Source organism: Microchirus variegatus (assembly GCF_963457635.1).
Source record: "Microchirus variegatus genome assembly, chromosome: 19".
NCBI lineage: Eukaryota > Metazoa > Chordata > Actinopteri > Pleuronectiformes > Soleidae > Microchirus > Microchirus variegatus.
This window is the reverse complement of record NC_139820.1, coordinates 7299126-7316199: the sequence shown is the minus strand read 5'-3', so window position 1 is coordinate 7316199 and position 17074 is coordinate 7299126. Positions and strand designations below refer to the sequence as shown.

At 40.7% G+C, this 17074-nt stretch overlaps 1 protein-coding gene across 1 annotated transcript; it reads right to left on the bottom strand.

Annotated features, from left to right (window-relative positions):
• Positions 1 to 992: 992 nt before the first annotated feature.
• LOC310940924 (voltage-dependent calcium channel gamma-1 subunit-like) lies at positions 993 to 14232 on the bottom strand. The gene is made up of 4 exons (XM_083905980.1): positions 13574 to 14232; positions 6694 to 6768; positions 3207 to 3353; positions 993 to 3111 (listed from the first exon to the last, which is right to left on the bottom strand). The coding sequence occupies exons 1-4, from the start codon at positions 13809 to 13811 to the stop codon at positions 2879 to 2881; spliced, it is 693 nt and encodes a 230-aa protein (XP_083762106.1). The 5' UTR covers positions 13812 to 14232; the 3' UTR covers positions 993 to 2878.
• Positions 14233 to 17074: the final 2842 nt, after the last annotated feature.

Sequence of the window (17074 nt, the reverse complement as noted above, 5' to 3'; positions counted from 1 at the left end):
ATCAACGAAACATAATATTTTACTAACATGTCAATCAAATATGTACTGGTCATGTTAATTTTTTTTTTTTTTCTGCAGTTATTAAGCAGGGCCTAAAGCTGAGGTTGCTCCCTTGTGTTTTGTTCAATTTACAAATGGTTTGTTTGTTTAGGGGAAAAAACATTTTTTTTTCCGAACGGCAAGTCGTTGGCTAATCTCTGAAGTTGTGCAATACTAATAGTTCACCGCTTCGTCAGCTACACTTTTATTTATTTTGAAGCAGAAGAGATTGAGCCAAAGACATTTTACACGGATTTTATTTACAGTTTGTTTTCCCGAAAAAACAAAGGCTATGAAATGAAGGGTCTATATATATATATATATATATATATATGTATATTGACTCTTCACAAATGAAGTTTTATTTCAAACGTTTCACCTCCCGGTATTGCACTATGTATCACCATTTTCAACTTTTCTTTCCTTTTTGAAGATCGCAAACACCTAATGTGTGTGTGTGTGTGTGTGTGTTTGTGTGTCACATGGAAAGGGAGCAACCTTTTGCCCAGCCAGTAGAGAGCACTGTGTTCAGCCTTTTTCTAAAACGCCACATCTCTTTCCCGTTTTTTCCGTTTCCGCTCTCATCTGTTCTTCACTTGCTGCAGTGAATAAATGGCACACCTGTTCCCTCAGCCTCCCCAGTCACCATTAGCTCCTCCCTTGTGGGTACAAAGTAATGAATAGATATGTTTTACTCTTCTTCATTTCAATTGGTGGTGGTTATAATAAAAGAATTAGACTGTGTTTAAAAGGTTTATTTTCTCTTTTTTATTATTTGTTTCTCTATTAAAGTGTTTTTATTGAAACTTATTGAGTTTGACGTCATTTTTTGGACGGTCGCTATGTTTAAATTTGACCTAAAGCATCATTTTGACATTTAGTGTAGTATCTTCTGTCACTAACATCCTCACTTTGTTATATGCAAGCAAAGGAAGGTTGAGCACAAAGTGATGTCAGAAGAATCAACTTTTAATTTTCATTACAAACACTCTCACACACACAATCTACACTAACTTAGAAAGTTCTTTGATTTCATGCTAAGTGCAACAAACAAAGCCCAAAAAAAACAAAAACTGAAAAAAAAAAATTAAAGCTCAACTTTTTTTTCAAAAAAAATCATAATTTTTTTGTAAACTCAAGATCTCCACTTTGAAACTCAAGATTTAAAAGATTTTTTTCTTCTTTATTTGCCACTAATTTTTTTTGTTGTTGTAAATGTTTGTCGTCAAAATATCACCAAAGTCACAGTTGAGGAAAAAAAGACATGTTTATAAATAAATCATAGTGAATTAGCATGGATGACTCACACAGCTCTGCCTAACTGACAACAGCTCTACACACACGGGTCAAATACATCGACTCCGAAATTTGCTCGCTCACGTACACGGTGTATAATATTATTATAATATATATGTATACATGGTATGTACAGTATGTATACATAGTAGCACATATGGGTGATGCAAGGCAAAGTCAAATCAAGTCTGCGAAGTGTCTATTCTTGGCTCCACAGTGCAGCACAGAGTTCTACACAAACTTCCAGCCTCACAGGATTTACGTGTGTCTCATTTGCATTTAAAGAGACAGGCACTCAAAAACCGAGCGTTCTGAACTGGGCTGTTTTGGCAAGGGCGATTGAACTGCTGTGGTGCTTCATCCTTAAGGTGTTTTTATAATTTGTTTGCATAAATGTCTTGCAATTTTTCCGAGAATGTATTTCAAATGGCCAGATTTGTTGTATTTGTTTTCTTCTTCGTCACAGCTTCGGACGAAATGTAGCCGAGGCCTCGCAGTAGTCGTCCCGCTTCTCAAACCCCAGCTCGGGCCTAAACGATTTGAGCTTTGCCGTGCAGCACTGGTCCACATTTTTTTTTTAAAGCTATAACTTACCAGCGTTGCCGTTCATTCTGCAAAACAATGACATGCAAAAGATAGTCAAAACGACAAAATTACCGACGGCGGTTAGTATTTAAAGCCGGGTTAGGTTTACTGTACATTTTAAAAACAGGTGAATATGTTTCTTTTTGTTGCTTTTCCTTTATTTTGATATAAGTCTGGCACTTTTTTTTTGATTCTTGGTGCGTCTCTAGGTTACTGCTTGATGACCTTGTGTTTTTTTGGGGTTTTTTTTTTGTACATTTGATCCATACTCGTACACAGTACACACAACAGAGAAATGTTTGTATCGGATGTTTGGTTTTACAGCTGTCAACATGAAGTAAAAGGGCCTTCTCTGTAGCGCCAGCTGGAACTGAACCTTTTCCAGCACCATCAGTGCTGTGCTGTGACTGTGGGTGTTTAGCATTCAGCCTGCCACATACACATAAACACACACACACACACACCTGCTCCATGCTACTGTTTTGCTCACAAAGTTCTATTTTAATGGGGCGTATTTAGTGATTTTTCAATTTTCTTTTCGTCTTACTTATAATAGGTGACTCCATGGGTGTCGAAAAACTGGGTTCACTAAGCCTATGGACACAAAACAAGGAAATCAATCAAACATCTTTGTTTTTTTTTAGATGATTAAAAAAAAAAAACAAGTTAGGGGAGCAAAACAAAGGGGTCATTCAGATGTACTGTTGTACCATTTCACAATGTGATTAACGCCACAGGTCACACCTGAGCGGCTGGTTCTCCACCATGAATCAGACGCAAGGAAGGTGGCGAATATTGTAAGTGAACTATTGTAAAGTAAAAAACTCCAACCAAAGGACAAAGGCCAATTTTTTCCGTCACGGTTATTTGTCCAGCCTCACCAGAGCCAGACTCTGTCATCATGTCGTCCGCCTGCCAGCCATAAAAAGGGCACTGTCGCATTAGTCTGTGCGGCCATTTACTCTACTTGCTCCGGCTCAGCGTCCATGCACGTCTCCCATGGATTCTTGGGCATGTGGGGCATGGATAGGAGCAGGAGGGCGATGCCGGTGAGAAAGAGAATGACGAAGCCGGAGCAGGCGCAAGCAAAGGACCAGGAGTAGTAGTATTCGATCCAGATCGTGTCCTCGCTCTCGATCATTCGTTTGACCGACTGACGCATCACCTCCAGCGACACGAACATACACAGACCTGAGAAAGGAGAGAGAGTGTGTTGCGTGAAGACACTGGTTCCCAAAAAACACTACACGTGCAGTAGATGCTGTGTTTTTAAAAGTGGGACTCACCTGCAAATGCAAAGAACATGCCAGCGGGTTTGAGGAGGTAGTCTCGTCCTTTGCCCTTGCCGGTACACGAGCCCACCAAACAGAGACACCCGAGTATTATGAAGCCCAGACAGAAAATGGAGATGGCGGCGGCGGAGATGTTGTACTCTGCAATGAAAGAGACCCCAGTGTGTAATATACAGTGTAATATACGTGGTCCATGTCACAAAAAAAGACCAAAGTTCGCATTTGTGAGACAGGAACAGAAGCTGGCTTGTTTTTTTCGGAAAGAGGTGGATAAGATGTGAGGCCTTTGATCTGCAGCCTGTTTGCCCCCATGAAACATGCCCAGGGGAGAGGCTGCTCCTCTGGGGCAGAAAGAGCCTTCATCTTCTACTGACAAGTTCAATGACAGACCGTATCACGAGCGATCTCGCTGTGAAGCGGGTTGGCTAACGCCGTTCTGAAATTCAAAATCATCAACATCAAAAAGATCAGCACCAGTTTCTTTATGCGATGTGACGTCAAGGCCCCGGCATCTGTTGAAATCAGACAGTCCCTCAATGCTTCCACAGTAGTGTTTTTACGCGACATGCATAATTTGATCTAAAATGCATGAAGGTCCAGTCGTAAAGTGTCCTTGACTGTTCCGTTTTTTTTTTTAAAACACTCACACGCTGATTTATTCATTAACGGTGAACTCGCAGAGGCAGATGAGAGATAGCATTGCTGTGCGGATGAGTGTGCCTGTGGTGACACACACACACACACACACACACATACACACACATCTACTATGCTCATTCAACCTCATGCACCATTATGGTAAAGCCAAATGGCTCAGTCAAGAGTGAAAAAACCGCGGCGGGTAAACCTCGGTCAGCGCCGCAATCGTTCCAGTCCTTGTGCCTCGAGGGCTGGCTGTCAACACTGTGAGCTGTGTTTGTATTTGTATCTTTGTGAGGACCAAAAAAAAAGGGAAAAAAAACGTATAAACCAGGGGTTCTCAAAGTTTTGATACCTGAGGGCCAATTTAGGAACCCAACATTGGACTGAGGGCCGCCAAAGGAAAAAAAACAGAAAAAAACAATGACCAGATTGCAGTTCTACAGTTTAGCGTTAAGTAATATAAACGTTAATATAATGTAATTTAAGCGTTAATATAATAACGCTTTTTGTAATTTACTGGGTAATTACCCAGTATTTTGGCCATTGTTCTTACCTTCTAATTACAGGTTAATACCAAGTAACACATTTCTGTTACCATATATTTACTGGGTAAATAGCTAGTAATTGGGGGCTGTAGCTACCTGCTTATTACCAGCTTATAACCCAATAATACACTAGAATTCACCATATAGAAACCAGGTAAATACCCAGTATTTTTGTTTACACTTATTGGTCTGTATTCAGTAATGTCCAATAAACATTTAACAATCTTATTAGCTCCTGGATTAAAACTATCAACTGTAATTCATTGCTGGCCGCCAGAAATGTTTCTGCGGGCCTCCATTGGCCCGCTGGCCGCACTTTGAGAACCACTGGTATAAACCATAGGGAGTGAAGACACGTTGGCTGGTCCTCACATTCTGTCACTTTTTTGAGGGTTAAGCCTTGGCTTTAGGGTTAAGGTAAGGCATTTAGGTGTGATGGTTAAGGTTAGGGAATGCATAATGAGTGTCCTCACTATGAATGCTGCACAAACGTGTGTGTGTGTGTTAGAGTGTGTTGCCAATGAATGTCTGCTTTTCAGCGTCGAAGAGTTAGGGGGCATTTGTGTGTGCGAGCGCATGTGTCTGTAAGACTTCATGTATGAGTCGTTCACATTTACACCCCATTAATTGGGTCTGACAGTGCGCCACATGTGCTCCGCCCCCCCCCCCCCCCCACCACCCTCTGACGCACATTACATGGAAGGCCTGATGTACAATAATGGGTTAACTGACATGAGTGCTTCTGTCAGGGTCACCGAGGACAGGAAGGAAGGAATGATGTGTATATGTATGTACATTATGCACAGAGCAATCTCCTGCACTGGTCCTAAGGAATGGTATGGGAAACACCGTCTTGTGTTAGCAGCAGCAGCAGCAGCAGCAGCACACACACTGAATTCTGGGGTTTAGTGGCCTCCCTCTGCCCCCAAATGGTGTCCACCACATTAATTTGTACGGTGGCCCTGATGGTTTTTAACATCCATAGCTTAAAAACACGGACTGTGCAATGAGCGACGACACTGGTCGATCGCGGGCAACAGCGTTTTTCATTGTTGTTTTTTGAGTTGCGTTTCCGTTTTGACATGCATTTCCGTTGTGTTTCGTCTGCTTTTTTGTGATTTTTGCGCTTCCTTTGTGAGATAATGTTGTTGTGTTAAATGCTTTTGTGTTTGTGTTTTCTGCTTGGGGCGGGATTCGAACCTTAGTGTGCACTTCGACATGGAACGCCAGCTCTACCAAGTGAGCTAAAGTGAGTTAATGTTTTTGTGTTTTCTGCTTTTGTGTTTGCGTTGTGAGTTAATGTTTTTGTGTTTGTGTTGTGAGTTAATGTTTTTGTGTTTTCTGCTTTTGTGTTTGTGTTGTGAGTTAATTTTTTTGTGTTTTCTGCTTTTGTGTTTGCGTTGTGTGATTTGTGTTTGCGTTGTGAGTTAATGTTTTTGTGTTTTCTGCTTTTTGTGTTTGCGTTGTGAGTTAATGTTTTTGTGTTTTCCGCTTTTGTGTTTGTGTTGTGAGTTAATGTTTTTGTATTTTCTGCTTTTGTCTTTGTGTTGTGAGTTAATTATTTAGTTTTTTCCTGCTTTTGTGTTTGCTTTGTGTGATTTGTGTTTGTGTTGTGAGTTAATGTTTTTGTGTTTTCTTCTTTTGTGTTTGCGTGGTGAGTTAATGTTTTTGTGTTTCTGCTTTTGTGTTTGCGTTGTGGGTTAATGTTTTCGTTTTTTCTGCTTTTGTGTTTGCGTTGTGGGTTAATGTTTTCGTGTTTTCTGCTTTTGTGTTTGTGTTGTGTGATTTGTATTTCCGTTTTGAGTTAATGTTTTTGTGTTTTTGATTTTTACGTTTGTGTTTTTGATTTGCGTTTGTGTTTTTGATTTGCGTTGTGTTTTGTAATTTGCGTTTTCAGGTTTACTCGCTCGCTTACATGTGAAGAAGAGTTTTTTTTGTGATACGTTTTAATTTTGTGTCTTCTTTGATTCTTTTATTGAGTGTTAACTGCATGTTGTGTTTTATTTGTTTAACAGTGTGTTTTTTGTCATTGACGGATGGTCAAATGCGCCTGCTGTGATGCCGTCGACTGTGCTGCGGTCTGAAGTGAAACATTAATGGGATTCCACAGAGTCCACGGGCGGCAGCAGCAGCAGCAGCAGGTGAGGTCAGCCGGGAAAACTGGCGTGAAGCTGTTTTGAAGTTGAACTTTACACAGACTGCGATGTGCTGCTGTTCCAAAAAGAACATATTTATGACACACATCCATAATTAATCACCACAACACACTGGAGAGACATTTTCAGAAACCTTACCTTTTTGTGTTTTGTATTCAAATATCTCACTGTCCTGCCCCGGAGTGAAGTGGCCGAAGTAAGTGCAGTTTTCCGCTGTGGAAATAAAGAAGAGAAAAGAAGTTGAGTTTAGATGAAGTTGTATTTTTCATCCGCTTTGGAGGCTACACAAAAAGCAAACACACTATTATCTATTATCACCAAGTTGCTGTCACTAAAATGTCAGGAAATGGCAGCCTATTTGCATATTCAACAGGCATGGAGAAGCATTGTCATTCACTCGCGGTCATATTTGAGCCCACCCAATTATTGTAAGTCACACATTTACCATTTTTGCTATGTTTATTCTCTTTGGGGGGGATATTGCTGACCCTGTTCAGCACCAATCTATTTGCTTTTACACCACATCTATGTTTTACAATATTTTTTTTGTTATTTCACAGAGCATTATCTGACGTTATGTTTGTCTTTGCTCTGTGTCAGAAAGTCTGGGCCCACACTCGTGCACTATAATGGCTGAGCTTGTACTCGTGTTAATATGATGCTTTAATGGCGCACTTCACACAGCCTCAGATCTACCTCGCAATGGTTTTCCAAAAGTGTCTCACAGATTGACACCCTCGGGATAGAAATATCCGCAAATTTCCACTTTGTGGCACTCATAAAGTATTATCTATTGCCATTAAACCACTTACGTGATGTTGTGCAGATTCCTGCACTGCATTTGCTCGTTTAGGTGTCGGAGAAAAAAAAACAACTGTTGCAGTCAGACTGCTTTATGTGAGTTATTCTCTTTGATGCTATGCCAAGTTTCAAAACAGCAACAGTTGAATCCAGTTGTAGAAGCAGGCTCAGTGTCGTGTCATTTGTCCTCTCTCAAGTGCTTGCTGCTAAGATAGAAAAAATGTGTTTCAACTGTATATTGTTGACGTAGAGGGGCTCATACTTGGTTTAGGCATATTATGTAGGTTTGGATGTTATGTATGATATGATATGTATTTATAAGCAGGAGGATTCATGTATGTAACACCACAACACAAGTCTATGAGAGGCTGTTTGAGAAATACAGAATTACATCGTACTCTCTCACAAACACTACTATAGTCACACATATTTACTATCATACTCTCTCACAAACACTACTAGTAAGTGTGTGTGACTATAGTAGTGTTTGTAAGAGAGTATGATAGTAAGTGTGCGTGACTATAGTCATGTTTGTGAGAGAGTATGATAGTAAGTGTGTGTGACTATAGTAGTGTTTGTGAGAGTATGATAGTAAGTGTGTGACTATAGTAGTGTTTGTAAGAGAGTATGATAGTAAGTGTGCGTGACTATAGTCATGTTTGTGAGAGAGTATGATAGTAAGTGTGTGTGACTATAGTAGTGTTTGTGAGAGTATGATAGTAAGTGTGTGACTATAGTAGTGTAGTGAGAGTATGATAGTGTGTGACTATAGTAGTGTTGTGAGAGTATGATAGTAAGTGTGTGACTATAGTAGTGTATGTGAGAGTATGATAGGAAGTGTGTGACTATAGTAGTGTTTGTGAGAGTATGATAGGAAGTGTGTGACTATAGTAGTGTTTGTGAGAGTATGATAGGAAGTGTGTGTGACTGTAGTAGTGTTTGTGAGAGAGTATGATGGTAAGTGTGTGTGACTATAGTAGTGTTTGTGAGAGAGTATGATGGTAAGTGTGTGTGACTATAGTAGTGTTTGAGAGAGAGTATTATAGTAAGTGTGTGTGACTATAGTAGTATGTGTGCGTGACTATAGTAGTGTTTGTGAGAGAGTATGATAGTAAGTGTGTGTGACTATAGTAGTGTTTGTGAGAGAGTATGATAGTAAGTGTGTGTGACTATAGTAGTGTTTGTGAGAGAGTATGATAGTAAGTGTGTGTGACTGTAGTAGTATGTGTGCGTGACTATAGTAGTGTTTGTGAGAGAGTATGATAGTAAGTGTGTGTGACTATAGTAGTGTTTGTGAGAGAGTATGATGGTAAGTGTGTGTGACTATAGTAGTGTTTGTGAGAGAGTATTATAGTAAGTGTGTGTGACTATAGTAGTGTTTGTGAGAGAGTATTATAGTAAGTGTGTGTGACTATAGTAGTATGTGTGCGTGACTATAGTAGTGTTTGTGAGAGAGTATGATAGTGTGTGTGACTATAGTAGTGTTTGTGAGAGAGTATGATAGTAAGTGTGTGTGACTATAGTAGTGTTTGTGAGAGAGTATGATAGTAAGTGTGTGTGACTATAGTAGTGTTTGTGAGAGAGTATGATGTAATGTGAGCGCAAGACTGAATTATTTCTCGGACTCTTATACAAGTCACTTCATCTCACACAAAGTCAGGTGCATTTCAGTGATCATGGTTCTGCTATCACGTCCCACCATGGGACGTCAGTGATATGCTTTCATAATATGCTGTACTGCATGGTGTCGTATCACAGTGAGAGCTCAATCGCGCATGATGGGAGGATAAATCATTTTCCAATTTGTCCTACAAAGCCTGGAAATAAGCCGAAGGGATGACAGGAGGCCATTAAATGAAATGACACAGAGTAATTAGATTAAACAATATTTCTGCATCACGTTTGTGGGGGGGAAATCAAGTCAGTGTTCAAAGATCAAGCTTTTAATTGCCGCGTGCTGCACTGTGTGTACCCACCATAAAAACATGTTTTTTATGAATGAGGACAGGGACTGGTCATCAAAAAAAGAAAGCGAAAAACAAAAGGGCTGTTACTAAGCAACAAGCTCCACTGTCTTTCACCGTGGAAAGCACACGTGAGGATGTTAGAGGCTCATCAACTCCTGAGCAAAACCGAGGATGTGGAAAAATATCTTTGAACATCATTCATTTCCCCCCAAACTGTTGAATATTCATACTGTTACAGGAATGCGTCTCCACCTCTGTTTTATGCTGCAATGAGAAGCAATGCAACTCTTTCAACAGCAGGATACACCGTAGACGTGTTGTCTAAATGAGATACCGTTTCTTATTTGGTTGCCAGCTGGACCCGGTTTGTCTTCCCTCACTTCATATCAATCTGGGTTGTTGTGTATGTTTAAGTGGGAGCCACTTAGTATTTATTGGGAGCCAAGTGTGTTCTCATTGGGCTCATTGTCTGGTTTATTCCCACACGTGACCACACGGAGACGCTTCGACAAAGATGTGAGTACAGGCATTAATTAAAGACCACACACACACACACACACACACACACACATACAGCGACGCTTTATTGCCGGTCCTTTCTCTGACCTGCCTTGTGTTGACAAGCTCAAGCTCTGTAAAGTCTTTCCAAATAGCAGGTGACTACACTGGATTAGCAGCGTCTGTGTTGTCACATCAAAGAAACATTGTACTCTCCCCGTTTTTTTCGATTCTGATATCAGTTGAGCGTTGTAAAATTTAGGAACTCCATACCATAATTATCAGGCTCCGAATAAATCATCCTGGCCGGAGTCATATTACACATACTCACACGTTACAATATAAGTGAGTGTTAATGACATCACTGTAAATGTCTCATCCCAAGATGTCTATCTCAGGGTTATAGGACAAAATACCAATGGTTCCACTTGCGGTTTTTTTTGAACAGTACAGCCCCTTCCCCAGCATTTTGTAATCTGAGTAGCTACGTGAGTTGCACGGAAATGCGAGGCTGCAGGAGGGTCCTGTGGGACAGCAGGCCTTTAGAGCTATGCCTAACACTTCCAGACGGCCCAGTCACTCAGAGGGGACACGCAGGCCGCATCGTAAACACTAGACCCCTTTCGCGGCGTCCAACCAAGACAGCTGAGTATTTACACGGCCTATATTTATAACTACTTTATAACGAGTGCTTGCTGAGCACTTTGAACAACATTTGGCCACGAGAGCACCAAGTTCAGAGTGTTTGCGATGTCTTTGAGAATTAGACGCGAGGCGAGGGACACGGAGAAGCCCTCGCAACCCGATCGCTAAAGAGAGAGGATATCTGCAGTCGATCGAATTAACAGTTTACAGCAGCTCAGAAACAAAAAAAAAAAACAACGTGAAAAACTCAGGAGCGAATCCGGTACGGCGTCTGCGGTTGAACCTCAACAAGTCGGCTCATACTTTCCGTCTGAGGCTCTCACAGAGAGGAGGACGTCCTCAGCATACTGCCCAAGTCCTGCTTTGGATCAGATGTTGACTTTTAAGACGCGTGGCTTAAATCATAAACAATAATGTTCCTCTCCAAATACAGCTATTAGGCCTGGAGAAACATCTACTACTAAGTATTTATATCAATGAGGACTATAATATAATATAACTCTTTAACCTGAAGAGGCTCCCCGCACCCCCTTAAAGCGGAACTAGAGCGGAAGTTCCAATTAACGCTGTTTTTTTTAGTGTGTATCTGTGCCATTACCTCGTTTAAGAAGCCCTGAAGTTTCGGAAACAAACAGTTCAGCCACTGCTGAGAACGCTGTGTTTTATTGTAATCTCGGGGCTCAGCGAGATCTCTGAAAATCCCGTTATAGTTACGTAAACAACGGTTCTCCGGAACAGCAGATCGTCCTGCTCCGGGCACTAGTCCGGGCACATCCGGTTGCGTACATTGAACCGCAGAAGAAGAAAAACGTCCGTTGTGGAGGTGTTTCGCGAGCGACAGTGTCTTCAGACTCTGGGTCAAAGTCATAAAAGGGACTGCGACGGGGGGGGTCGTGAAGAAGCTATATTTATAATGAGGAGCAGTGCATCCACTGTTCCAGAGGGGGGAGCTGTGCTTCTGAGAGAGGGTGTGTTGATTATGTCACTTCCTGGGTTGAGAGAGTTGAGTCTCAAATCTCGCGGCTGGGAAACACCGTCAGAAAAGGGGATTTCTATCGGCCTCGTTTACAGCAACTAGGAGGTTTTTGACCATAAAAACAAGTTAATGTATGTAAGTAGACCTCCATAACTAACATATATATGTGCAACAGGACCACTGTATGTGACCATAGAGAAAAAAAAAAAAGATTTTGATTGATATTGATCTACAGTGAACCCTTTTTTTTGGAAGAAAATGATATTGCAACATGTATGAGTGTATATGTCATGCAGTGGATATTCAGATTATTCACTGAATGTAAAGTGCTGATAGAAATGTGTAACCGACTCCCTTTATAATTACTATAAGCAGCAGAGCAGCCTCTTCTGGAGTCTTGTCATATTAAATGAATGAATACTGACTCATTATCTAATTATATTTATCTTTTTATGGAGTCAAAGAAAGACCTTTACTATAGTGTGCTTCTGACTGTTGATGCATTTGTTTATCAACGTAAAATCTCCATTTGACGTTCAGTTCATTCGATCTGGAAACGTTTTTACGACCAGTGAAATGGTCCATGTTAGTTCACAGGCTGCTTGTGCAGGTCACTAACAGGTGTCCATGTTTTTACAGAGCACCGGCTGTCTTTTCTGCAGGCCTCTGTCAAAAAAAAAAAAGAGGGAACCGGCAGTTGTAGAATCCGCTGATGTGGTATTATTTTGTTGTTTGGGTCAGTGGACACCTGCTTTGTTGGGACTCTGCAGCACATGCTGATCTACAGCGAAGGTCTTTGTCATGGAAGCTGTTGCTTCCACCAACAATCTTAAAAGGTTTGGTATTTTAATGCCACTGACAGTTTAAATAAATTTTAAAAAAAGGTTTAAATACACTATCAGACCTGACTGAGGGAGAGTTTGCGTGTATACAGCAGTAGCCCCGGGGGCGGTCGGGAACAAGTGGTATTCCGTCAAAACTCCAGGTTTTTTTTAAAATCGGAATTCACTTATGAAACTTTTTGTAGGAACGTCTTTCTGTTTCAGTGATACACCAAAATGTTAGACTAGATTAGACTAGATTAGACTAGATTAGATTAGATTAGATAAACTATTCATGACCTTGGGGAAATTCATAGTTTTAATCCAGGAGGTACTAAGCTTGTTAAATGTTTATTGGACATTACTGGATACAGACCAATAAGTGTAAACAAAAATACTGGGTATTTACCTGGTTTCTATATGGTGAATTTTAGTGTATTATTGGGTTATAAGCAGGTAATAAGCAGGTAGCTACAGCCCCCAATTACTAGCTATTTACCCAGTAAATATATGGTAACAGAAATGTGTTACTTGGTATTAACCTGTAATTAGAAGGTAAGAACAATGGCCAAAATACTGGGTAATTACCCAGTAAATTATAAAGCGTTATTATATTAGCGCTTATATTACTTAATGCTAAACTGTGGAACTGCAATCTGGTCATTAAAATTATTACAAATGAGATTTCTTTCTCCTTTGGCGGCCCTCAGTCCAATGTTGGGTTCCTAAATTGGTCCTCAGGTATCAAAACTTTGAGAACCCCTGATATAGAAACATAACAATACACCCAACATACAGCAAAAGTTGTGCAAGTTAAACAATGAAAACAGAACGATGAAGCATCTTTACTTTACTAGAGCAACGTTGCTGCCGTTGCCTCCGTCCGTCTTGTCGTCAAAGGAATATCCCTTTCTGTTTGCAGAGATCCAAACACTGCTGGACTTGAGTCGTGTGGAGCTCATTGACGCCATCAGCATTGTTTGAATTGATTTGACAATATTGTGTAGCTAATTATATGTATGTATGTATTCAAAAGTTACACACCACACTTGTAAGTGTGTTCCTTGAGCTCAGGTGTCATTTACCTTTGGTTTCAGTCCGATTTTTGAAAGGATACGCGAGATCTTTTGTTTAAAATGTCATATGACTTGCTAATGGTGATTTCATCTGCGCGTCTATTCTTAGTCGCTTCATAACACACGAGCACTGGGATGGATTGCAATAGGGGCACCTCACAGTCCCAGGCCAACACGCAATTATAGGAGAACACATTTTGATCTAGAAAGAGAATAAGTGTCATTTTCTCTTACCTCCAGCCCGACTCATGGGTCCGCAGCCTCGTCCCTCCACGAAGATATCCTCGGCCATGAAAATCTGCTTCTTGCACAGCCTCCACAGGCCAAAGTGAGCCGCCTCGCAGGTCTCGTTGACTCTGTCCACCCGCGGGCTCAACACTGCCCAGTAGTCCGTTACCACGGCGGTGAACGTGCAAGCCATACCCACCATCAGCACGAAGATGGCAATCTTTATCTTGGTGCTCTTGTGCATGTTGTTTTCGGGTGGTGGTTGTTTCTCTTCAGTGAATGTTCCTCCTTAATTTTTTTAAAAGAAATCTATAGAAATGGATTTTTCTGGCAATGTGGACACACTGAGTCTGTGTCCCGGGGGCTTCTGTCCTCAGCGACTGCAGCAATCTTCCCAGTAAATCTCCTCTCCTTCCTCCTAAGACTAGTGCCGTGTCTTCACTTGTCACAAGGCTGTGCCTTTTGGTTCCAAGGGGAAAGGGGGCCAGACTGCTCCTGTCCTACTTTCAAGTCCCCCGGTTTCCCACTCGCTATGAGTTGCTGCACAACTGAGTTGGCTACAAGTTTAGACGTTCAGCTGTTGAGGTAGATCAGGAAAAGTTGATGACCAAATCATCTGTCTGCTGTGGCGGGCAGTGGGCTTGGAGACTGCATGCATGCATGTGTGTGTTGGTAAGTGTTTTGCTTGGGCCTGGTTGGGGGCAGTTGGATACTATAAATGTGACAGATGAGTCAAGTTGTCAGGCCGACTGCTTATCCTGTTACACGGCCAGTGGGTGGATGTGTAACATTTCCAAAACAAGTGAACTCACAGCCTCCTGTAATCCATATTTACACACAAGCTTTCATAAAGCATTGTCAGAATATGTTTCCATACTCCGTGTTTTCCATCCATCTACAGTGGCTGTGCTCACACTCTCTGCCTTGTCCCTGTAAACTATTTATAAAGGGAAAGTGGACCTGTTTATAAAGAGCAGGAGCTAGTCGTCTCCAGCTGTCAGAGAAGAGAGGAGTTTCTCCAATTAAACAGCTCTGTTTTTAGTTATTTATGTCAGGATGCTCTTTAAAAATGTTCCATCTCGATATCTGTCTTAAATATTTGTGCTTGCACGTCTCACAAAAGTCTCAAAGGGTTAAAACGATGAAGGGCATACACGTCCCTCTATACAGGAGGAATCATTGCTATGCATTTAATATTTGACAAGTCAGACGTGTGGAACTGTGGCCATGTGTAGGGACTCTGCAGACGTTCAGCGTGGAAGGTATGGCGGGATGTGAAGTTACTGTATATTTACTGTTTGGTCATTTACTTTGAAATACTTACTTTGCACAATTGCTTTGCAAATGATTCACATGTTACATTGAGCTATATTTCATATAGATATGGTAATGGTAACCCATTGTAACGCCATCCTCAGGTTTATCATCTGTATTTTGCTCTTTGTCCTGATTGTGGTTGGTTTTTAACAAGAAATTATGCCATGATGTTTGAGAGTGAGGGTGTGAAGGTGTGAGGGAATGAGGACTGGCTGGTCACCATTTGTGGCATTTACCCTCATTGGTAACGCTTTCTTTTACAGTCCCCTAATTACCAGGTGTTTACCTGGTAAATTCATGGTAACACAAACGTGTTACTAGATAGTTATCAATGCTAATAAGAAAGTAAGTACAATAAAACTATGGCCAGCATACTGGACATTTACCTGGTAACTCAATCTTGATTTACCATACATATAATGGGGAAATAATTACCTGCTTATTACCAGTGGTAATTTTCCAATAACGCAATTTAATTTACCAGGTAATTACCCTGTATTTTGGCCATGGTTTCATTTTTCTTACCTTCTTATTACAGGCTAATACCTAGTAAAACATTTTTGTTACCGTATATTTACTGGGTGAATAGCTAGTTATTAGGGGACTGTAGCTACCTGCTTATTACCAGCTTATAACCTAATAACACACTATAATTTACTATATAGTTACCAGGTAAATCCCCAAAATTTTGGCCATAGTTTAATTGTACTTACCTCGTTATTACCCACAGTATTTACCCAATAACACACTATAATTTACTATATAGTTACCAGGTAAATGCCCAGTATGTTGGCCATAGTTTCATTCTATTTACTTTCTTATTACCATTGGTAATTACCGAGTAACACTTTTAGGTTACCATGAATTTACCAGGTAAATACCTGGTAATTAGGGGACTGTGAAAGAAAGTGTTACCCTTTCATTAATATCATAGAGGTTTTCTGACAGTATAAATCAAGTGCAATGTAGAGCTATGGCATACAGGGTGACGGTAGCTCTGTGGTAGACCAGGTTGTCTTTTAAATGTAAGGTTATGGGTTCGGTTCCCAACTCTACTCGTCTACATGCCAATGTCTCCCTTTGGGCAACACGCTTAACCCCACGTTGCGTCTGACAGCGTAATAGAAAATGCGTTGCACGTGGATGCACTGTATGAAAATGTGAGTGAATGGGTGTGAAGAAGTGAATGGCAAAACTGTAGTGTAAGCAGCTTTGGGTGGTCATCAAGACTGGAAAAGTGAAGTATAAATACAAACCATTTTTCCATTTATATACAAACTAACATCTACTATTGTCAAGACTTTAGGTTATTTTATTCTTATTATTATTTCGTTGGGATCTAATTTCATGTGCTGTTTCCTGTCACAAGTTCTTAATAATTTGTAATATTACCTTTCAGGTTGTTGATTGGTTTATTCATTCTATTGTCATTTCAGACCCTGTCTTGATCCTGAGGTTTGCAATCATCCCTAACCTGGTGTCTCATTAGATTTCCTCATGAGACACTACAGTAGTATATGCACCACCTCTTTTCCACAGTTCTTTGCCACATTGTCCAGCATTCTTATTTTATCTAACGTATTGAGACTTTTTGAACACCAGGCCATTTTTTTGACATCTTCTGAATAGTTTGCCTCTATTTTCTTCAGACTGTATTCCAGGTAACCTAACCTTTGCTACTAAACTGACTGAACTTGCAACTTGCCTGCTGTCATGTTGTGTTTTTGGGTTCAAATCTTCTGAGTCATTACAGTTTCCATCGCTGTTTTACTCATTTTATTTGGTGACTTTACTTATTGTATGTTATTGCGTCCTTCACCATTTGTCACAATATAACGCATATTTCATTTGAATCCCCTCCTTATTCCATCGTTGTAAGAAAATACTCGTTAAAAGGTCCCATATTATATCGTATTTCTCCAAGTTAAACTAGTTCCCTGGTGTCCTAACGGACATGTCTGTGACAAGCTTTGGTCAAAATACCGTAAGGATGGAAGTAAAAGGAAGTAAAACGAAACTTAAGGGACAGGAAATTACATCAGCCACAGAGGCTACTGGGAGCTAACAGCAATTAGCATTTGGAAAAGTGATCATTTGCAGGCTCTAGCAGGCACATTGCCGTCATATATAACATGTATCCACTGGACAGATAAATCCTCTGAGGCTGGAAGTTTGTGTAGAACTCTGTGC

What these genes read in the sequence shown, in the direction of transcription:
- LOC310940924 (XM_083905980.1), bottom strand. Translation starts at nt 13,811, where the DNA reads ATGCACAAGAGCACCAAGATAAAGATTGCCATCTTCGTGCTGATGGTG. An exon ending in ACCCATGAGTCGGGCTGGAG is followed by an intron (nt 6,769 to 13,573) that starts GTAAGAGAAAAT and finishes TTATTTCCACAG; the next exon opens with CGGAAAACTGCACTTACTTC. An exon ending in CATGTTCTTTGCATTTGCAG is followed by an intron (nt 3,112 to 3,206) that starts GTGAGTCCCACT and finishes CTCCTTTCTCAG; the next exon opens with GTCTGTGTATGTTCGTGTCG.